At 34.2% G+C, this 23621-nt stretch overlaps 2 protein-coding genes across 4 annotated transcripts; one reads left to right on the top strand and one right to left on the bottom strand.

The window, feature by feature from the left end:
* The first annotated feature begins 1530 nt into the window (after positions 1–1530).
* LOC18447057 (BTB/POZ domain with WD40/YVTN repeat-like protein) lies at positions 1531–6916 on the top strand. The gene is made up of 2 exons (XM_020675162.2): positions 1531–1706; positions 4767–6916. The coding sequence occupies exon 2, from the start codon at positions 5231–5233 to the stop codon at positions 6644–6646; it is 1416 nt and encodes a 471-aa protein (XP_020530821.1). The 5' UTR covers positions 1531–1706; positions 4767–5230; the 3' UTR covers positions 6647–6916.
* Positions 6917–7614: 698 nt separating this feature from the next.
* FAD6 (fatty acid desaturase 6) lies at positions 7615–14961 on the bottom strand. Of its 3 annotated transcripts, XM_088854648.1 has the most exons (11): positions 14845–14961; positions 14549–14603; positions 11282–11360; positions 10805–11034; positions 10594–10737; positions 10231–10382; positions 9488–9610; positions 9133–9310; positions 8722–8840; positions 8249–8363; positions 7615–7919 (listed from the first exon to the last, which is right to left on the bottom strand). In XM_088854648.1, the coding sequence occupies exons 4-11, from the start codon at positions 11012–11014 to the stop codon at positions 7758–7760; spliced, it is 1203 nt and encodes a 400-aa protein (XP_088710774.1). In that variant the 5' UTR covers positions 11015–11034; positions 11282–11360; positions 14549–14603; positions 14845–14961; the 3' UTR covers positions 7615–7757. The 3 variants fall into 3 exon arrangements, 2 of the variants coding, with proteins under 2 accessions (XP_088710774.1, XP_006857220.1); XM_006857158.4 differs by lacking the exon at positions 11282–11360; XR_016046550.1 differs by lacking the exons at positions 9133–9310; positions 11282–11360.
* Positions 14962–23621: the final 8660 nt, after the last annotated feature.

Genomic DNA, 23621 nt, shown 5'->3' with positions numbered 1-23621 from the left:
AGGTATAGTATTATGGGAAAATTGTAAAAATCCCCTCAAAATGACTTTTTACACACTTTATCCATCCAACTTTTCCTAGCAAATGCCCAATACAAAAGTTCATTTTTTTGGATGAAAATACCATTCCCTCATATAACAAATTATTTTCGTTAGAGAGGGCGGTTTGGCATTTTGAACAAACGGTCCGGCGACTAGTTTTGTTGGAATGTCTAGTCTGGCGTTTCATGGTGGCGCCCTTATATAACAAATTATTTTCATTAGAGAGGGCGGTCTGGCATTTTGAACAAGTGGTTCGGCGATTATTTTTGCTGGAATGGCCGGTTCGGCGTTTCATGGTGTCGGTCCGACGATTATTTTTTGGTGGAATAGACGGTCCGATGTTTTGATGTTGCGGTCTGTCATTTTGAAGGGGCAGTTCGGCATTGTACAAGTGCGGTTCGGCATTTCCTTTTATTGGGATCCATAAATAATTTGTTACATGAGTGAAGGGTATTTTCGTAAAAAAAATTAACTTTTTGTATAGGAGTATTTGCTAAGAAACATGAATTTTTTACGGGAAGTTGCTAAAAAGTCCATTTTGGGGGGCTTTTGCAATTTTTTCTAGTATTATTGATAGATATAAAAAAAAAAAACCATCAATATAGGATTGCAGTTAACAAAAACACAAAAGGGAAAATTTTCTATATTTCCTCTACAACATAGAAGATATATTACTCCCCCCATCCAGCCGTTCAATTTCGATCAAGTGAGCCACTAACCATTTGATCTAGATCCAACGTCTCAGACTATTTCATTTTTAGTTTTTGTTCTACAAATGGTATGAATATGACAGTTGGTACGTGTCATCTTCTCAATGGGACACACCTAAAACAATTATTAAAAAGAATTTTTCAACAAAATATTTTTTACAAGTGGGAGTTTAAGAGAGGAGTGGACACCCAAAGTTTGATGTAAAAATATTTTATAGGAAAAATTAAAAATAAATAGCGTAGAGATTTAACATTGTGATTGAGGCCATCTCAACAGTCCGTTAAAAATGGACTATTGGAGAGGGGGAAGTATATAAGCTTTACACACTAAAAAAAGCATAAAAAGCTTGCCCAACACAAAAACCCAAACACACAAATTATTTGTCCATCCAAATTATTTAGTTGTGTACACCAATAAAATATCAAAAACTCATAAAAAGTAATATTAATAAAACTTCTCATAAGGCCAAAAAAAAGTTTACTTGTGCCGGAGCAAACCCAAGCAAAAGTAGAACTCCAAGACCTTAAGCTAATTAAGGTTCGGAATAATAATAATTTTTCCTTGTATTTGAAGTCTCCTCCCTCCATGCAAGAGGTTTCTAGTACTTAAGGTGTCGCTTTCCCTCCAAGAAGGGTTACAACAACCACTCAAACCCTTGAGCTAAAGTAAACAACCACTCAGCCCATGATATGGGTTTGGAGTACTACTTTTTCTCTAGTGATTTGTGCCCAACCCCTCATGACTCACGTTTGTTAGGTATATAAGTACTACCTTGTGCGTATGTACCTATTTGAATGAGGCGTCTTTCTCCCTTACCTGCTTTGCCCTCCTACCCATATGGGGGATTACACACACTCAAGAGGTTTTCAACTCTCTCTCTCTAATGTTGAAGCCCCATCCCTCCAAGCAGGGGATTACACACCTCTTCACTATTGAAGGTCTTTTTCTCCCTCCAGGTAAGAGTTTAAAATAGCGTTCAAGGCTTTGTCGATGAAGTTATAAGTTCTCATATATTTTTTCACTATTTTCAACAATGTCGTTTTGAACCTATTACTTGCTTCTTCTTCTTTTTTTTTTTATGTATACAGTACCTATGTCTTTTAAATAGCATTCAAGACAAAGATTGCAAACATGCCGGGCTTGGGTTGTGATAGGGTCTACATAAAACCTGAACTTGAGTTAGTTTGCTGTCAAAGTAAACCCGGCGCCCTTGATAAAATTTACATAGACATACACTTATACCTTCAAGACCCATCACTCTTTCTCTCCATGTATATATAGGGATCAACAATGATCTCTCTTCTCAACCCATCAAATATGTTTTATGTCGATTTAATTTCGTGACTTCTAGAAAGCTTGACAACTACTCCAAATTTGAAAGCTAGGGCTCACAAAGAATCAAAAGGTTTAAAAGTTAGGATTGACTTTAAGATTAGCCGTTCACACGTCTTTCTAGATGATTTTGATTAGATATATAAACACGCACGTCTTTCTAGGTCATTTTTATTCGATATAATAGAATTCAAATGCTATGACCATTTAATATGCACAAACACATGCATACAAAAACACCATGAAACCATAGTGTTCATGAATCCCATTTATTTGTTCTTTCGTGGAATACACGCTCAAAACACTCAAAAACATGTACAATAAATAAAATATAAAGGGCTCCAATTTAAAATCCCAAAACCAATATCAAATCCACTTGTGAACAAACAAATGTATACATATAAAATAAACAAACCAAATAGTCAAACCAAATCCATATAATAGACCTACATAAACGGCACAAAACATACAAGAATCTTACCCAATATTTACACAAAATACAACTAAATTTGGTGGGAATCTAACCACTGAACAAGGGGAATTGGAATCTAACCACTGAACAAGGGGAATCATTGGTTGTTTACATGCTTTTGCTTTATCATCTCAAATTCTGCGTCGTGTCTCGGCCGTTCGCCATAGAAGATGACCGTCTCCGTGCGGGACCCACAACTTTTTTTTAATAAAAATGACAAAAATACCCTTTTCTAGTACTTAGACGTTAGGCGCGTGTTCAATGGCTAAATGCCCATTGCTTCTTGCGAACTAGGGTAAGGGCTATGATGAATGACGAAACTGCCCCCACCCATGTTTCATAAGGCCAAAAATTAATGGACATTCCACACTTGCTTGTCCAATCATTACTAGTGTCCCAGAACTCGGATCAGCGTTTAGGGGGTTCTAAATTCGCAATTTAGAAAACATGGAAAAATAGAAAAAAAAATTATCAAATTATCCACAAGATAAATAATTTAATATTTTAATTCATATATTTTCATTTAATTTTTAAATATCCATAATAAATACACGATATCTTTTCATTAAATTTAAAAATATCCATAATAAATACATGATATCTTTTCACTTAATTTTAAAATATCCATAATAAATACATGGACTTGAGTTGGAATAAATACAATTTGGCATAATATTGATTACCGCATCTCTTACGGTTGTTTTGGCAAATTTCTCTAAAGAATAAAAAAAATCAAAGTGGGAGTTTATAGAGTAGTGGGGAATTTATGGGGGACCTAATAAACTATGGGTGCGATTTGTATAGAGCTGAGGCTCTAAACAATCAAAGTAAAGTACATCTTCAAATAGTATCGAGAAATGTGGTTTCAATACCTGTAATCTTTGTCATAACATTAAAAAATATTTTTATTTTTAATTATAAAATTTAAAGCTTAAAAAATAGTATTGATCGAGAAAATCTATGAAAACTTGAAAATCTTGAAAATTGACGGTCAAAAAATGTGTTACAAGATGCACTATTTCCAAAACGTAAAAATCTATTTTTTTTTCATGCCCATGCATCCTGATGTGGAGATAATCAATTTGATGATATGTCTTCTAGTGAAATTTTTGATATGGTTCTAATTTGATTGTTTATAGTCTCGGCTCTATATAAATTTTTTCATAAAATATTCAATAAACTTTCAAAAAAAATTTATGAATAGGGGATTTTAGTAGGGAGCCAATAAATTCCCAAAACCAGATTGGTTCTAGCCAATTCCTAGTCCAGATAAACAATTCCCCAATCCAAATTGTTATCTAACACAAAAGATAAGAGTAAAGTTGTAAATCTTTAGGAGAGAGGGGATTTTAGGGGGGCTGAAGAGGGTGGGTATCTTGGAAATTTCAAGGATGGGCATTGTGATAAATTTGTCAAAGAGAAACAGCTTTCAAAACGGCGTTTGAGATTGGGATAGAAAAAGAATGCAAAACGGTTGGATACTTGGAAGCGATAGAAACAAAGGGACAGGTCAGACCGAGTCAATTTTGAATGAAAGAGAGAGAGAGAGGGAGGAGAGAGAATGCCAACTCCCAACTTCCCCCTTTGCTTCAAATACGCAAAAGAGCCTCTCTGTCACCACCCTGGTTTCCCCCTCCCTCTCTCTCTCTCTCTCTCTCTCTCTCTCCTGTTTATCCTCTAATTTCTTTGATTTCATCTTCTTTCTCTCTCCCCATCTGCCCCTTTGATCCTCTTGTTCTATCTCCATCTCCCTTTGATATCCCTCTTGGTTCCCTCCCCCCTTCTCCCCTTCTCTCTATGATACTCTGTCTTTCCTTTATCTGAGGCGGCTCTATCTCAATTTTATCTTTGTCTCTGCAAATTCTCCTAGCTTCAGATCATTGGAATTCCTATTTGGTTTCCTGGATTTTGATTCACCAAAGCTTCTGGGTGATCTTAAAGCTATAAAGTCAACTGGGTCTCTGCAAAATTCAACCAGTAAATATATTCATATATCCCTTATTGGTGAATCTCTTCTGAGAAAGTTGTGGTTCCCTCAACCTGATAACGAGTTTCAAACATCCGATTATCATTGATTTTCATTTGGGTCGCTGCAAATTTTCAAATATTTGCAATCAACCACCAATCAATTACAGATGATCCTGTGATAGATCTGATTCGGTATCAAATTTTGGGCTTTCATTCCCAGATGCTCACAGTTGTGGTTTTGCAGGTTTTGTGTTGGAGATAATGATAATTCAGGAATCGGAGCTGGCTTCTTGAAGCATTTATGACAGAGAGTTTGCTGAACCTTGTCTAGATTCCCTCAGGTTTGTTGAGGGAGAAACAGAAAATCAGGAGGAAAACACCATCTTAAACCTCATACAAGATTTTGCAGGTTGATGAAAGACAAAACAACAAACAATTCAGGAGGGAGACATCAATTCTTGAAATTTTCCCACTTTTCGCTGGTTTGATGAGAGAAAATATGTCAACTCTAAGGAAACACCCACTCTTGAATCTGGCACGGTATTTTTGAGGTTAAAAGAGAGAGAAGTGACCCATCTGCAAGGAAGAGAATTTCATCTTTTGCAGGTTCAATAGAGAGAGAATCTATAAAAGAGAATGGTTCTTCCAGAGCAAAAACCAGAACTTGTCTCCTCAAACCCCAAGCACGTTTAATCTGATAAAAAATCAATGGCGGACAGAGTGCGAATCAATGTGGGTGGCACCATTTTTGAGACCACCACCACCACCCTCGCAAATGCCGGCCGGGATTCCATGCTTGGTGCCATGCTTGATGAGAATTGGAACGTTCTAGAACCCAACCAGTACCTTCCGAAAGACCCCAATACTCGAGATCAAAATCTTCTAGAACAACCCAACACCATCTTCTGGACCCTTCCGGAACCCAGTCGGAAGATTTCAGAGCCATACTTCATCGACCGAAACCCTGCTTGCTTCTCTGTCCTCTTAGACCTTTTGAGAACTGGTGAGCTCCATATTCCCCCTCATATTCCTGAGAAGCTTCTCTACAGAGAAGCTGAATTCTATGGCATTATAGACCATGTTAGGGCCTTGAAATGGGGCCCATTTGATGGAAATCGATTAGGCCCTGCTGCTTCAGTTAGCGGGCGGGCCCCAGGCGATGGCACTGCTATCAGAGCGGGCCCACATGGTGGGTGTTGTGTAGCTCATGGTAGCATGGTTCACACTTATGATTGGACTCTTGATGAGCTCCCTACTCTCTCTTTAAACTATCAGAGAGTAAATGATGTTGGGTTTATGAATCCTCAGAAGGTTGTGGTGTGTGCTTGTGAGAGGTTAGATCGAGGGGATGGAGGGATGGGATTGTTCGATTTTCGAACAGGGGAGCTTTTGTTCAAGTTTCAGGTGACCCATGAAAATAGACTGAAGAGCTTCACAGCTGGGGCTCTAAGTTTTAGTGAGAATGATAGGATTTTCGCGAGTTGTAGAGGGAGAAGTAATGAGTATGGGATTGGAGTTTGGGATCAGGTTACTGGTAAACAAATTGATTTCTTCTATGAAACACCTGGTTGGTCACTTGGAGATTCAGGTAAGCTTCAATGGCTACCTGGTAACAATGTCTTGCTAGTGGCCACCTTGTACCCACGAAACGAGAATTGTTACATCTCCTTAATAGATTTTCGGGAGAGAAAAAGGGTTTGGTCATGGTCAGATGTTGGGGCACCAGCAACAGTGGATGAGAAGCTAGTCTTGGATGCTGTAGTAATGGAAGAGAGTAATTCGGTTTGTGTAGTGAACCAATATGATGATCTTGGTTTCATGGATTTGAGGAGTAATGTGGGTGTAGTAAGATGGAGCACAAGAAGCCGGCTATTGAAAGTGAACAATGCAGATGAGAGATGTTACCCTAAGCTAGCAGCCTATGGTGGTCAGCTCTTCTCCTCCATGAACGATAGCATCTCAGTGTTTTGTGGTCCTGAGTGGGTCTTGACTTCAAGGCTTAGAAGAAGCCACGGAGGATCGATCTGTGATTTCTCAATAGGGGGTGATAGGCTCTTTGCACTCCACAACGAGGAAAATGTGTTTGATGTGTGGGAGACACCACCTTCTCGGTCTCCACTGTAAAATTTTATTTGGATTTTCTAATGGTTTCTCTTCAAGAAAAAGAACCCAGGAGGCCAACCTTCAAAGTTTTACTCTGCTGTAAAAATGAGGGATGCGTGTTTGTGTGAAACTCTAAATATATATATACAGGAAACAGAAAGAAAGTGAGATATGTTTGTATAGATATGTGGGTTTTGAACCTTTATGCATATGGAGTTTCTGAGTCTTTCTCAGTTAATGTAATGGATATTCATTTCATCAATCAATCCATTGGTGTAAGTCTTGAGTAAAGCTAACTAGTTCATACAACAAAAATAAAAACGAGGGAGAACCTTAGTGTCTAAAGACATGTATGTCTAGACTTTTGTAGTCTTTGGCGGTGGATTTTGATTGATTAGTTACTATGTTTACAACTAAATTCAATTCCAGCTTAACAAAACTACTGGAAACTGCCACAGCCTGATATGTTTTATGAAAGCATGGGCAAAAGCCATGACAATAAATCAGGTGCAGATGATGTGAGAAGGAGAGAGAGAGAGAGAGAGAGCGAGAGACTGCTTTACTCTGATCATGGATGCTGTCACTACCCGAAAATGGTTTCAAGTATACCCAAAAATGGTTTCAAAGTATAAGCGTTTCTGGAGAGAGAGAGAGAGAGATTGATTGATTTCCTTTAATCATGGATCCTATGTCACTACCCAGAAAAGGTTTCTTCAAGTATAAGCATTTTCAGTGGAGGGTGTGATTTAGAAGGGTTTTAGTAGTCAACCACTAGTTGATGGGCCAAATAAGCCAAAACCCACCAGAAATGATAATCTGTCCATATACAACCGACATGAGCTGATAACCCTTCCGTGAGATGCAATTTTTGCACTAACAAGTGAATCTCAAATGATTGCATCCTCAATATTCGAAAGTCTCCAGTAAATATCTAGGTTCGCAAGAACCTCACTACTAATTTCAGGGAGGAAAATAACGAAAAGCTAAGATTTCTAATGAGCAAGTTATTACGAGAAATTTCATTCACCAAACTAAATAATATACCATACATATAATCTGCCAAATTTGGTCAAGAAAACCGAAGGAAATAAATCAATTAATACACTAAAACTGCAGCTTATGCAGTTAATGATCAAGCATAATCAGGCATCACTCTTCTAAGAAAAGCAATTGGCTTAGACTCCTTTGGGGCAATCTCCTCAAATGATACATAATTGTGCTCCTTACTGTACACATGGCATGTTGTCATGATTGTCTTCATCAAGCGCCAATTCCATGTGGCCTCATTAAGATACTGTTCATATGGAAGGCATATTGAACTCAGGCATAGTGCTTTATAACTGAGCATGGTAAATAATGCAAATTGGAATTTAAAAATAAGAAACCAAAGACCGTGCCAAAATCCATCATTGACATACATAATCCATTGCAGTCACCACCATCCAATTAAATGGATGATGATGGATGGGAAATGAATCGAACAAAACAGGGGATGATCCCAGTGGTCAGTCCTATTCTCCTGCATCTCTATCCATCATTTCATTGGATGGTGATGTCCTCAAGGAGCTATGGCTTTCCATGTCTGAAAATTTAAAGAGAACACAATAAGCCTGAGAACTTTACCTTGCCCCAATTCTCTTGAAGTGACCGATGAGCTAATCGTAGATTATAACTCGGTATCCTTGGAGACACATGGTGGGGTATGTGCACATTAATATCATGACAAAGGATCTCTATCCTGTTCCAAGATAATATAGAAAGCTCTTTAAGAAAAAAATGCACATGTTGGTTTCAGTAATTTTCCATGATTTCAATTCTACTCACCCTCTAGAATATTAAGGGCCTAAATTTATCATTTTTAAGGCAAGAAAAATGACAAAAATCAGCTAGAGGAAAGTTTCCATTTTCAATAAGTCAGTATAGACAAATACATCATAATTTAGAGTCGCAAGGATTTCTGTTAACAATGTTTTAGCTGGAAATTTAGCTGTACAGATAAAGATATCCAAAATTATTGTAAAAAGTTATAAAAAAAAAAAGGAAATTCAAATACTAGTCACCATAACCTATGCTTTCAGAAAGGATAGGATCATCACCATCGTGGATAATCGCAATGAACTGTTCCACCAAGTTGTGCATGAGCTGCATTCCAATCATCTGAGTGTTTGAATGATATGTGAGGAGCTGTATGGTGAACCATTGTGAAAGTACTCATCTAGGGAATTGCAAGTAGAATGAGATTAGCCAATGATCTAGACTACAAGAGATGCTCCTAAATAAAGGAAATACATTATAAATTTATAATCCCATTGACTACGGAAAAGTGTAACCATATGACAGGGACCCATTAAAGCAGGATATGTCCCCAACTGTGGGTCCCACTTTCTCTCCATCACCATCCATGGTTCAATGGATAATGATGACTCAATGGACTAGATTTCCATAGTCCACTGGTTATAATAATTTCCCCTTAATTAATACCCCAAGAAAAAAGATAACACTCTCACCCAAAAGTGATAAACAAGCCATGGCATCAGCCAGAACTTAAACCATCCAAATATTCCAGTCTTGTATATGATCAAGGGCCATCCGATCACGACAAATACAAAGACACATGCCAAACTTATCTTAACCCTTTTGATTTCAGCGGGTTTAAACTTCTTCGGATCAAAGTGCAAAAGCAACCTATTTACGCCTCAAGAATGCAAGAGATAAAATAATCAGATCTAAATATTTTCGAAAAACAAAAATGAGGGCTTAAGAGAGACGAGACAACAATTTTCAACACAAGAACTGAGATGGTGAGCTTAAATTACTGTATGCAATATAAACAGATAATTAAATAGTAATAGAGTTGCTTACCAGTGACCTATAGACATCCAAGTGCGAAATGGACCATATCCTAGAATGATTGCTTTACGCAATACCTCAGAGGATTCAATCTCTTCTCTCCAAACAGGATGCCAAGCAGTATCTTCAGATAACCTGCAATATGAAAGCCCATCTATTTAACTTAGTAATATAATAAATACGATTGAAGGGACTTTTTTTTCTAAATATTGATGGGTATTCTGTCCATCTTTTTTGAAGAACTGATGTGACTTTCCTTATAATTGATCTATGACCCGGATTCTATGTGGCCAAGCCCGCATATGTAGAAATGCAAGCCTCTTAATAAATCTACTTTTGAGATGGATTTTAAAACTTAATTTTTAAGAACATGTAATCTCCAACATGGAGATCATGAATATGAAAAAATAAATAAAATTTTAAAACTAGAAATAATAGTTCTAGTAAGAAAACATTTGGACCGTTAGTTTTCATTGTTTTTAGATGGAACACCTACTTGCATCCATCTTTAAGATGGATGCTTTATACTTTCTGGACCGCATATGTAGAAATGCGGTCCAGCCCGCATGAAACAATTTTCCATTGATCTATACTACAGATAATATCACCCCTAATCATCAGAAGTACGAAAGGACGGTCTACAGTTCATTGTCATCATCACTAATGCAAGGAGCAAGAGAATGAATGGTTGGAAGTAAATAAAACAAAAGATAATATTGTTTAGATGGCAGCAAATAACAGAGAGGAAAAATTACATGTTGGTCTTTGCATGATGCCTATCATGTTTAAAGCGCCAAGGTTCATAAGGATAAATCAGGGGCAAGAAGGTTAGTGTCCCAACAATGTCCTCCACCAATTTATTCTTAGCAAATGATTTGTGAGCACAGTCATGACCTATCACAAAAAACTTGAAAGACAAAAAAGAATAAGCTAGAAATACCAAAACAAGTACAGTATGTCAAATATGGATAACCAAGTTAATTAACATCTGTGTCTACCAACCAGAATGTATAGGGGTGTGTGTGTAAAATGCAAAGGGAAAAATAATGGAAGGAAAAAACAAGGGAGAAAGATAAACCACAAAAACAAACAGAAAAACAAGAAAAGAAGAGACTAACCCCTGTCACTGCAGTCCCGGTCCATGCCCAAGCCAGAGGAAGTAGGTACCAAGGAGCTTTTGCAATCATCCAAAGCCCCAAAGCATAAGAAGACACTGATATGAATACTGATTTCCAAGCCTTCACAGCGTCCATCTCAAAAACCTTGAAACATATATTATAGAAGCAATTAGATTTTGCATGAGACATTCAAATAAATATTCCTTCTTACCTTTTTAGGAAGAGATTCAGTGACATCTTTCAAGGTAATATTTTCAGGAAGTCGCTCCCCTATCTGTGTGAAACCATAGTCTTTGGCAATCTGCTTTCTTTCCTCTGCAATGTCCCTATGGGGTGAGGGAACTGGGACTGCAACTGCAAGTACAGTTTTAATTCTTTTTGTGCGAAAGAATTGTTGTTTAGATTTGATTCCCTTGTACATATGTCCCTTCCATCTCAGATCTGTCCATTATAAAAAATTCATTAGAGCTTGAAAAATGCATCAATCTTAACTAGGATCAGGTAATTGCTTTATTCAAGAAGGGTTATAAACTTGTAATACAAGAAGAATTGTATCCACTAAACAAACGATAATGATTTTTGGTCCCTTCTGTACAAGCATATGAGGTATAAGTTTCTATATACCCTTATGGGTACACTGATTCTGAGAATTAAGAGCAGAAGAGAGGAAACAAAGAAATCTCTTTACCAGTCACAAACCATGCGTCATTGCTGCAATGTTCTTTGAAGTTAATGTCTGCCAAAGTTAATATGTGCCTACCTTGAAACTGGAACAAACTACTCCAAGTTACCATTGAAATGACAAATGCACTTAAGCAGATAACAGAAGCAATAGAAAGTACTTCCTCATCCTCATTCTTTCCACAAAATTTTTTGCAGTAAATCCTTGGTCTCCCATGTTCTATTTATCTTATTGTTTTCAAACAAATGAGGAGAACAAAGATATGTGGCATCTGCGGCATTCAAGACTAAGAGAATCCTTTAGCCACATATTTGCACTGTCATCCTGATATCCAAATTCTTTGAATTTCAACTAAAATATAATCTTCAATGAAATACTAGCTTTAGTCTAAACAATTCCGTCATGGCACTATAAATAGAAAAGGCTTTTGATCATTTTATTTTTCTCATATATTCAAAACTTCTGGGGAAAAACAACCGCAACATTGTCTAGGCATACATATTTAGTTTCATTTATTTCTTGGCTCATCCTATGCTTTCTGGGGATAAAATATAGTCTATACTGAAAACATTTGATCAGATGATTGATGCTCCACTCAACAAATGGGCCAAGACATTAACGTCATATGATGTGACAGGGAATGTGATGGAAGTTTACAACAATGACCCAGAATAGTGGGAGTATTCATCAAACTTAATAGGCTTATGATATAAATGACTGGAATTGATGAAAGGGAAAATGCCTTCTAGAAGCTGCCAAATCAGCTCCTATTGGACTGACATTACCTATGTTTTATCAGTCTTAACACTATTCAAATAGCTTGCCTTGCTACCTAATTAAACCCAGGCCACCTAGTAGTCTTAATGGTCTATCCCCTTCACACATGTTAAGTCTGAATCTCTTTCATCAGACTTAAGTGTCTTTAAAAATATTTCTTATTCCATAAGCTAGATGTTCACAAGGACAAGTATTTTTTTTTTTGGGTAGCTAAAAGCAAGCACAATTCATAAAACACTAGTACAGGCTCGATTATATGCTCATAAAGTATATCTTCCTTGGTTTCTCCAACTCAAAACACTTATTCACGCAAAAGAAACCCAAAATACTCATACTGTAATCTAATGAGAATTAAACTATGTCTCTAAATAAGTTTCCTTCTGTGATAGATTCTCAACCATTTTGAAACTGTTTTCCCCATTTGACATTTATAGACCTATAGGGGAGCCAATCACTTAGGAACTAAAAAAAGGCAAAGGGTTAAATCCCTAGTGTATCAAATAATATCACAAATTTCTAACTCCACCTACAGCATGAGTCGCCAAAAGTGCAAGAGATACATGTATATGGAAGAGAAACAAATAAAAAGAAAAGTGGCACCGCATTTATCCTGCAAACCTTGACTCTCTTCGAGTGTCATGCATGAGGATCCCTTCTCCTGCATATCTTATCCTAATCCTAGTGTGCCTATAATCATGCATACAGAGAAATGTTCTCCATAAAACTAACCAAATTAACCATTGTTTGTATATGTTATGCTCTCTCACCATCCCACCAACCACTCTTTCCAAACAATGTCTACTAGCAAAGAAGAATCCAATTCTTCCTGAGCCATTGCCATCCAAATTAGAAGAAAACTATGGATAAGGAGATAAAGAAATAGGGTAAATGAAACTTAGGAACTCGATAAGATGACTGAAGGAAAACACTTGTTTTTGTCAAGTGAGTTTACAGGATAAAAAGTTCAAAACAAAGGGACTTAAGGAAAGCCACCAAGCAACTCTTTCAGCAAACAAACTACTCACATTTAAAGATTCCACTCAGAGCATTCCTGGCTTGAACAATTTGAAAGTACAACAACACAAATTTAAACAAGGAGTAAGTCTATGAAGTGAAACATTCACATGTTCACAATCCTAAAGTTTCTTTCTTTCTAATGGCTTCAACGATGTCCCCTCAAAAGAAACTTACTACCCACTAATGTTAACTGCTGCATAAAAAAGATTCATTGGCAAGGTGGACTCCATTTTTCCCTATCACTGCATAGAAGTCAATGTGTTTTTGCTTACTATGATTGTCCTTCAAACACGAAATGAGGTCGTGACCATCAGATCGGCCCAGATTCAATTTGGGCCGTTGGGCTCATATGTTCATATGAGCTAGTGGGCTAATCCCAGTTTTTTCTTATATATATATATATATATATATATATATATATATATATATATATATATAGAAAAATTTTATATAAGGATGCTACATTATAATGTAGAACTATCGATGTCCCTCAAAAATCGATCGGATAAGGTAGTTTTAATGTTGAAAAACCCTTTGATTGATCATCTCGACATCAAGATGTATGACTATGAAAAATAACAAGATTTTAAGTCTCAGAAATAATGCATTTTACAACATATTATCTACACCGTCCATTTTCAAGATTTTCATATGTTTATAGATCTACCTGATTTTAACTATTTTTGAAATTTAAAATTTTATAATTAGATATAAAAATAGATTTTGAGATAATCCTAAGAACCTTTTACATCAAAATTATATACCATGATAAAATTTGAACGTGCACCTTGTCTCTACACCTACGGATGCATCTATATGCCAACTGCACCCTATATATATATATATATATATATCAAATGATTTCCTGCGATTATTCCTAGTATGGAATGAGTCAATCATCCATTTTGGTATCTTATTGAACCAAAATCGTGTTATTCTGTTCCTCCATTGATCAATAATTTCGATCTTTGGGAAGTATCATGATCATCTAATAAGAAAGGTTTCAATTTGTGATTCTAAGAACTGAATGCAGAGTTGATCATTCGGACCTTTCAATTCATAGATGTGGATCTCGGGCCTATGAATGGGGAAATTCCCTATATTCACAAATAAAAAGGAAGTGACTTACATAAAAAGAGAAGTGACTTGGACAAAAAGAAATGAAGTGACTTCAAAAACTCACAAATCACCGTAAAAATATTCCAAATGACATTCATTTTTATAGAGTGGATCCATATTCTTATATATTCTTTTACAATTTTTCAAATTAATTTAGGTTGCCCAAGTCAGACCCGAGCACTCAGCTGGTCAAGGAGAGGAGGACTCGGTCGAGTTTTGAATCATTGTTCCAAAAAGATAGAAATTTGAAGTTCATAGACAACCATGGAAGAGGAAAAGAGGAATATGTTATCTCATATCATACAGAGAATCATAAGACAGCTCAAAATTAAGCCATAAAGAGCAATGTAATAAATGTACCAGGAGAATTGGGCTGCAAAAGTCTGCTGCTGCACAGAGCCTGTGGTTGGGGGGGCTGAAATCAAGCAAACATGTAAATCCGTAATTAAGAATTCACAGTCCTAAGTATTTCTAACTACAATAGTTTAGAGAGAGACTGAGAGAGAGAATTGTAGGTAAAATGTAACATTAATTGAAGAGAGAGGAATTCCATGTAGCTATCGACACGGAAAGAGATGTAAAGAGTAAAGCATGAAGCTGAGCTAAACATCAAGTAAAGGAACAGGACATTCTAGAGAGAGAGGGCCAAAGCTTACCATCAAATGGAATCGCCAGTCTACCAGTCTAGCAGCCATGGAAGCCAGGCTCTAGAGAGAGAGAGAGCAATGCGACCCCAAGCAACGGAGCCCCGACGCTGAGTTAAATGTGGCCACGAGAAAGAGGAAGGGGTGTAAGTCGCAATGTGCCTTATATGTGGGAAAACATTTATTTAAGGTTTAAAAATGTAGAATTATAGGTGTCTCAAAAATCCATCACAATGTTTGGATGTTGAAAAACCCTATCTAATTGACTATGTATGAATATGAAATAAAAAATATATTTTGTATTCGTTAAATAGTATATCTTGTAACGTATTATTTAAATTATTTATTTTTAACATCTTCATGTTTTTAGAGTTTAAAATTTTATAATGAGATAATAAAATAGATTCTCAAATCATCCCAAAACTTTTTAATATCAAATTTATATTTGCGATCAAATTTAGAGGTGCGCCTTGGATTGTTTAGAGTGCCACCTTATGGCAACCACACCCTTATATTTACAAAGCGGAGTAATTATTATACAATATGATCCTGCGGCACCCATGCTATAAGTGCTCATTTATATCAGTTTTCGTTTGGGTTCCACTCTCACGTTTTTAGCCAGGAAGGAAAGAAACACAGCACGTACACTGTGCTCCCTCGGGAGCATAGTTTGCTTCAACTCCCTCGTCAAAAGGCCTAGATACTTTTTTCAATTTGGGGAACTTCTCAAAAATTAGTAGATAAATTTTTTAAAAAAATCAAATTTGAATCCCATTATCTAAAAATTGAATAGTCTTGATGCAATCTCAAGACATTATTTAAAAAAAACATGGACGTTACAATTAAGAAACTTTTTTTATTGATACTTGAAGAGATTACATCCTAAAATTCGAGGTCCTAAAATTAATTCTAGATAAAGTTTTACAGTAGGGAGTAAAATGTATTTTCGCTTTTACTTATGAAAAATGGTTTGATAGGGCTGCAACTCTATAAAAATAAGCAAAACCTCAACTCATAGTTCATCAAAAGTTACAATTTAAGTATTGGAAAACCTTTACCTCGATCATCTCGGTTTGAAATATTAGTCGTAAAAAAATTAAGATTTTAAGCTCTAAAAATTGTGTATATTATAACAAATTATCTAGACCATTCAGTTCACTCTAAAATTAAGTGTTCATAGATCCGCAAGATCTATACTATTTTTTTAGTTTTAAAATTTATTATCGGTGTTGGAATTAATTTAAATACATCATGGAGATTTATGTTGCCGAATGTGATTTCCAAACGAGGATTTGAGGTGAGGCCTTGTTTTCATAAAGCTTAGGCCCTATAAAAACATCATCCTTTAAAAAGAGAAATCAAACTTCAATCCCATCATCTAAAAATTGGCTGGTCTTTATTCAGTCTCAAGACATTATTTGTTAAATTAGATGGTCTTTATTCAATCTCAAAACATTGTTTGTTCGAGTACATAGAAGGTACAATTAGGAAACTTTTTCTATTGATGATAATCTATGAGTTGAAATTTGAGATCCTACAATTATTTCTAGGTGATGTTTTATATAAGGGAGTAAATGGACATTCTACTCCCCAGAGTAGAATAGTTTTTGGCTTTTATTTATGGAAAATTGTTTTATGCCACTGGACTGCATTTCTACAATATGCAGTCTCAAGGTATAAAGCATCCATTTTAAAGATGGATGAAAATAGGTAGTCCATCTAACGGTCCAAATGTTTTCTTAGTAGAATTCTTATTTCTAATTTTTAAATTTTATTTATTTTTTCATATTCATGATCTCCATGTTAAATATTACATGTCCTTAAAAATTAGGGTGCAGTTGGTATACAGATGCATCCGTAGCTGTAGAGGTAAGGTGCACCTTCAAATTTTAGCATGGTATATAATTTTGATGTAAAATGTTCTTAGGATTATCTTAAAATCTATTTTTATATCTAATTATAAATTTTTAAATTTTAAAAATAGTTAAAATCAAGTAGATCTATAAACATAAGAAAATCTTGAAAATGGATGGTGTAGATAATATGTTGTAAAATGCATTATTTCTGAGACTTAAAATCTTGTTATTTTTCATAGTCATACATCTTGATGTCGAGATGAACAATCAAAGGGTTTTTCAAACATTAAAACTACCTTTTTCGATGGATTTTTGAGGTGCATTCGTAGTTTTACATAATAAGGTTGTATACTTACATAAATTTTTTTCAAAAAATTAAGTCAAATATCCACCTAAAAAATAGATTTTTAAGAGGTGGCTCGTTTCTACATGGACTAGTGGAAACCGTGTCGTTTACTTATCAGCAGTCCGGAAAGTAATATCACAGGCTTCTTATTGGGCCACGCAAAACATGAAGTTCCTGTGGTGTATTTTAGAGAAGTCCATGGACGGTTTTGATGGAGAGTTGATGGAAATGGACGGTATAGATTATGCAGACACGAGAAAAATGTTGCTACAAAGGTAGTCAAAATGACGGCATGCGATATATGTGACAGCCACGTGACAACATGTTGTTGTGGTAATGAGGCTCATCACCGGCCAATGAGTACGGCAATAGCCAGGATGGTACCTACGATCCAAATCATGCGACGGATGGGGATCCAAAATACTAAAAGCAAAACGGTTTGCTAAGACTGCAGCTCTATCAAAAAAAATAACGACCCGTTTCTATGCGGCCAAGCCCGCATATGGCATATGTAGAAATGTGGGCTTTTTAATAAATATATTTTTGAGACTGATTTTAAGACTTAAATTTTAAGGATATGTAATATCTAACATGGAGATCATGAATATGAATAAATAAATAAAATTTAAAAATTATAAATAATAATTTTAGTAAGAAAACATTTAGACCGTTAATTTTTATTGTTTTTTAGATGGAACATCCACTTGCATCCATCATTAAGATTGATGCTTTACACTTTTTGGACCACAAATATAGAAATGCAGTCCAGCCCGTATGAAACAATTTTCCAATAAATAAAGTTTCACCTTGTAACTCATCAAAAATTGCAATTCAAGCATTGGAAAATTTTTACAACAAGCAACTCGGGTAGAAGTTGTGAAAAACGAGAGTTCAAACTCTAAAAATAATTTATATGCAACAAATTATCTTAGACAGTCCATACTGTCCGAAAATAATTGTTCAAATACCCGCAAGATTTGGACTTTCTTTTTCAAATTTTAAATTTTATTGTCTGTGTTGGAAACTGATTTTAAAGCCATAATGGAGATTTTCATTGCCGAAAGTGCTTTACATATGAGGATTTGAAATGAGGCTTTATTTTGTTTTCATAAAGCTAAGGCCTTATAGAAACTTCATTCAATACTAAAAACCAAAGAATGGGCTTAAGACTTGGTTGTCTGAGCAGTAGAGCACATGTATTAAAGGCATATTTGTTTCGTATAAAATTATTTCCCATACGAAAAAATTCCTTCATCTAAATACATGAAAGAAATTTTTCACGTGAAAATATATTTTCACACGAATCAAACATACCTTTTAAGTTCTATTTTTATCATGGGTAGGGGACCTTCCCACCGAACTTACCAATAAAAAAGTACTGAAAACCTAATGATTCGTAGGAGAGAAATTAACATAAAAATATTTTATCATACTCTGCCATGGATTCCCTCCCAAGCATGAAGTATCCTAAGGTTGGTCCACCCTTCGTGACCTATTTTCCAGACATAGGCTCCTGGGCCCAGTGTTAGCATGTAGATTATCTAATTAAGCTTCTTAAAAAAATGTCAAAATTTCATATTACGTTATCTGTGCACTTGAAAAATATAATGTCTCAAAGATTAAACAGATATTGTGCAATTTTTAGAGGATGAGGTCTCAATGTTAAAAAGCTTAAAATTAAAATTTTCTATTTTGAAAATAATTATCTAATTATTGTTATGTGATTCCCAAAATTTTAAGTAAAAAAGCACTCCCAAGTAGGTCATCTACCTGAGGGAGAAGGTATATACTATGCTCCGGCAGGATCATAGTATATGTGCTCTATAAATATTATGTGTTCTTGACAAATGCCCTACATTTATAATTAGAAACCAATTTAAAATATACAATATAATTCTATAATTGAGACAGTAATTATAAACAATGTTATTAAAAGACTGAGCATTTTTTAAAAAAATCAAAACCAAACAAAAAAAATCAAATTTATTAGAAATAACAAAAAAACCCAAAAATTATTAATCATTGAACATAATATTTATATAGTGTTTACAAAAGAGATTGTACACTATGAGACAATATTTATCTTTATCCATATGATTTCAATTTGGATAGCTTAGAGCGTGTCACAAAGTTCGAGATTTGTTTCTAGAAATTTGACCTAGTCAATGAGACAATCACAAGTATCAAATTTGAAATCCAACAAACAAAAGCGAATGTGTCATTCTTATACCAAAATTAAATGGTATAATTATCCTTTACAAAAACCACAACAAAAGTAAACATAATGTGGTCATCGACATGTGGTTTTTGCTTGGTGGAAATAAAATCTTTTCCTCATAAATCTCGAGAATAGAAATAAGCTACGTGAGTATAATCGATGTTATGGATTGAATGAAAAAGAAAAAAAAAATTGCATTTGCTATAACTCCATTCTTTTCTGGCCATCAAAAGATGCTTTTATTTTGTTTTTTATTTTTATCTAGTTGGCTTGCTTTAGCACCTGGAATCTATCCATCTTCATAAAGGAGCCAAATGAAACCAAAGTTTCACATTCGATTTTGAATTAGGAAAATTAAAAATAAATTCTAAAATCCAAAGGAGAATCATGGCCAAATGTAAAGATGATAGAGTAACCATTATTTTAGAATGTACCAATTCTATTCCAAGTGGTACTAATACTAAGAAGGAATCAACATGCATTTCTCGATACTAATACTAAGAAGTGGTACTAATACTAAGAAGGAAGTGGTATACTAAGAAATGGTACTAATACTAAGAAGGAAGGGTTAACCGGACATGGCTCGGAAGTGGTTTACCTAGACTAATTGATAAATCGGCTGATGCAATCGTTCTAACCGGGCAAGTCTCGAGCGGTCAAAAAAATGTTAAAAAAATAAAAAGATACAAAAAAAATCTACTAAAATATGAAAAGCATATAAAGAATGATTAAAACACAATACATTCAAATGAAGTTGAAACTAATAAAAAAAAATGGATTTTAACCAATCGATTTGTGCCTAGGAGTACTTTTAGGTTTTATGGAAAAGATGGGAAAATATAAATGTGAGTATTAATGACAAACAATTTTAACCTTGACCATAATGTAAAGAATATTAAAAAATACATTACAAACTAAATTTTTTATTTTTGGAAATTTATATACAATTTTTTGAATATTTTTTTAAATACCAGTCGATCACCAAAACTGCCAAAATCAGAACAGGTCAGTGACCGATTCCAATCTAATTGGGCGGTTAGCGGTTAGATCGCCCGATTTCTCCAATAGTGACACCTAATCAATTAGAATTCAAGGAATTTCATCCTTATTGTTCCAAACATACGATCTACGTAAAGATAAAGCAAAAAGAATTCTTCAAAAATCCAAGGCGCATTTCCAGAAAAATAGATAACCAAGCAAGACAAAATTAATTTCATTAAAAATCAGGCGAAAAATCAACACAAAATTTATCTGAATTAACCCGAACACAATCTAGAGTAGAAACCCTAAAACAACCGAACATAAAATTTATTATTTATATAAAAAATTTAGGCCCTCTACAAAAACAATAGAGAATTGTGCCAAAAAAAAAAATGCAAATAAAAAAATATCCACAAAAAAAATGACCCAAATTATTCTTAACATAATCTAAAAAAAAAAAACAACACAATAATTTGAAACCCCCCTCCCCCCAAACAAAAAAAAAGAGAACCAACAAAGAAAAGAAATTGATTTCATGGAAATTAGGGAAAAGATCAATAGAAAATCTACCTAAACCCTTCCTAACACAGTATAGAACACTAACAAATAAGTCATTCAATACAAAATTTAGAAACTTTACAATTTTTCATTTAGCCAACTTTTTAGGAAAAATAGAGTGCCGTGCCGATCCAATAAAACTGAAATAAATACAAATACTATTTGAAAAATAAAATACATTGTTTGGATTGAGCCTGACCTCTTCTAGATCAAAGTCACCAAAGAAATTGGGGCTTGAACTCCAAATTTTGTCAGTTATGAACTTTGAACTTAGATGATGAGAGAACCTGAAGCTTTTGAGCACACTTTTCTTCGAAATTTTGATTTGATCAAACAATTTCTATAGAGGAATCAAGAAAGAATAATATGAAACAAATTTCATATTGTTTTGTTGAGAATTGAGGGAAAAATCAAAGAATGGCGTGTTGGCTTTGTAGGGTTGAAAGAGCATGAAATTGTGGTGGAAAACTCACACCAAAATAAAGAATATATCAATCTAACCTTCTTTTTTAATGTAAAATGGTTCAATAATCTAAGAACTTATAAGAGAGGATCAATAATCGACTGCTTGTTTCACATGAAAAGGGTTACCAAGCTCACTCTCTCCGGTCTAGGCCAGAACAGATACGTAACTCACTAGTTCCAAGTCAACTCGGGTGACTTTTTTAAAAGTACTGACTACAAAGAGACTTTTTTTTTTTTTTTTTTTATATAAGGAGGTCACAATTACTCTCATTTATTAGATGTTAAATTAGATGGTTTGGGATGAGTCACGAAATCCAAGAATTTTTTTTTTTTTTTTGGAAGTTTGTGTCTAATCAATAGCATTCTTTTTTATTTTTTTTTATCTTTTTTGAACTTATAATCAATAACATTTTTACAATCACCTATTTTGAAATATAAAGGGCAATAATGATTGTGACCTCGTTGTACAAAAGGTAAAAGATCTCTTTTTAGACAATCTCTTTTGTTATTTTTAGTTAACCTTAACGTTGTCTTTTAAATTAATATTTTTATATTACAATCACGCAAATTAAAATATGACCGACAAGAGTAATTATGACCTCATTGTATTAAAAGTATACATTCTCTTTGTATATTACGGAAAAGTTTGTATAGAATATGACAAATCTTACTTGTAGGAGTAAGGCTATTGTATTCTACATTATCTATTTTATTAGGAGAAATGAGCCACTCACCATATGATCTAGATTTGACAACTAAGAGTTTATTTTTAATATTTTTTACAAATCATATGAATATAAACGTTAGTAGGTATCATCGCATACCTAAATAAAATATTAAAAATTATTTTAGAAAAATAAAATGACCAAAATGATTACTCTTGTTTGTCAGATTAATAATTACTCTTGTTTGCAAGTGCAAGTTTAATAGAGCAGTGGACACCGCAAATTTGGTGTTAAAATACTTTGTAGAAAAAATAAAAAATAAAACACCTTATCGGCGTGACATTGCGATTGGGGTGATTTCAACCATCCATTCAGATCAACCAATTCGGAGATGGAGAAATATATAAGATGTATATGGTGGGGAAGTATAAAAAGTTTTCCCTTTTATTAGACCATGTATATTTGACATGTCATTTAATGCATTGTTCAATTTTTAAAGGTGTATAAAAAAAATAAAAAAGCTTTCAATGAGATCCCACCCACATTTAAATTATATGTGACCCACTTCTTAGTTGTTCGATCTAAATGGACATTTAGGATTGTATATGTCTCAGTGTCATGCCAAATACTGTATTATTGTTAATTTTTGTACAAATATTTTTTCAGTGAAATTTGGGGTGTCTCATCATCTTATTGGAGTGCACCTAGCAAAAAATAAAATAAAAAAAATTCTCATAAAAATAAATGACCAAAATATCCCTAAAAATTTTAAGGCCATTTCAATATATATATATATATATATATATATATTATTTATTTTTATTTATTTTAATCATGTACAACCTTGTAAGATATATGTATGTCCCAAATTTGGCTACAATGGTTGTAGAATAAAGATTATAAATAAACATTCTGAGCTATTAGATAAAGATTTGATGCTTAAGCACCAATTTGTGACATTGTGACGCAAGCCATTCCAGTCATCTACTTAGATTTGACGACTGATTATATGTAGGTGAAGTTACATGTAAAGTCTTTCCATAAAAATATGTGTCAAATATATACTATCCAATTAAATAAGGGTGCAGTTTGCATACATCTGTAGGTGTAGAGGTAAGGTACACTTTCAAATTTGATCATGGTATATAATTTTGATGTAAAACGTTTTTAGGATTATCTCAAAATCTATTTTTATATCTAATTATAAAATTTTAAATTTAAAAAATGGTTAAAATCAAATAGATCTATAAACATATGAAAATCTTGAAAATGGTTGTTACAGATAGTATGTTGTAAAATACACTATTATGAGATTCAAAATCGTTTTATTTTTCATAGTCATACATCTTGATGTCAAGATGATCAATCAAAGGGTTTTTCAACATTAAAACTATATTTTCTGATAGATTTTTGAGGAGCTTCCGTAGTTCTACATTATAAGGTAGCATCCTTATATAAACTTTTTCAATTAAATAAACGGTATTGAACATCACAATTTTACTTCTACAAATAAGTTGACCGCCTTACATAAATCCCACCCTTTGGTAAATAAATATTACTCTGGAATTAACCTCTACCCTCCAACGGTATATACATTAGAAGAACCATTTTATGTTGCGTTCAATTTGAGCATTGCGTTTAAATATCCAGCTTGTATACCATGCTCCCATTGGTGCATATTGGTAGAAGATTAATAATTT

The sequence above is a fragment of the Amborella trichopoda genome, chromosome 12 (genome assembly GCF_054954075.1).
Source record: "Amborella trichopoda isolate Santa Cruz 75 chromosome 12, AtrichopodaSantaCruz75HAP2 v2.0, whole genome shotgun sequence".
NCBI lineage: Eukaryota > Viridiplantae > Streptophyta > Magnoliopsida > Amborellales > Amborellaceae > Amborella > Amborella trichopoda.
This window is presented reverse-complemented; position numbering and strand designations above follow the sequence as displayed.

Coding starts and splice junctions, on each gene's coding strand:
- LOC18447057 (XM_020675162.2), top strand. CDS start 5,231: ATGGCGGACAGAGTGCGAATCAATGTGGGTGGCACCATTTTTGAGACC.
- FAD6 (XM_006857158.4), bottom strand. CDS start 14,883: ATGGCTGCTAGACTGGTAGACTGGCGATTCCATTTGATG. Junction 8,841..9,132: donor GGCTTGTTTATCACTTTTGG/GTGAGAGTGTTA, acceptor GCAATTCCCTAG/ATGAGTACTTTCACAATGGT. Junction 8,364..8,721: donor CATTGCGATTATCCACGATG/GTGATGATCCTA, acceptor ATCTTGGAACAG/GATAGAGATCCTTTGTCATG.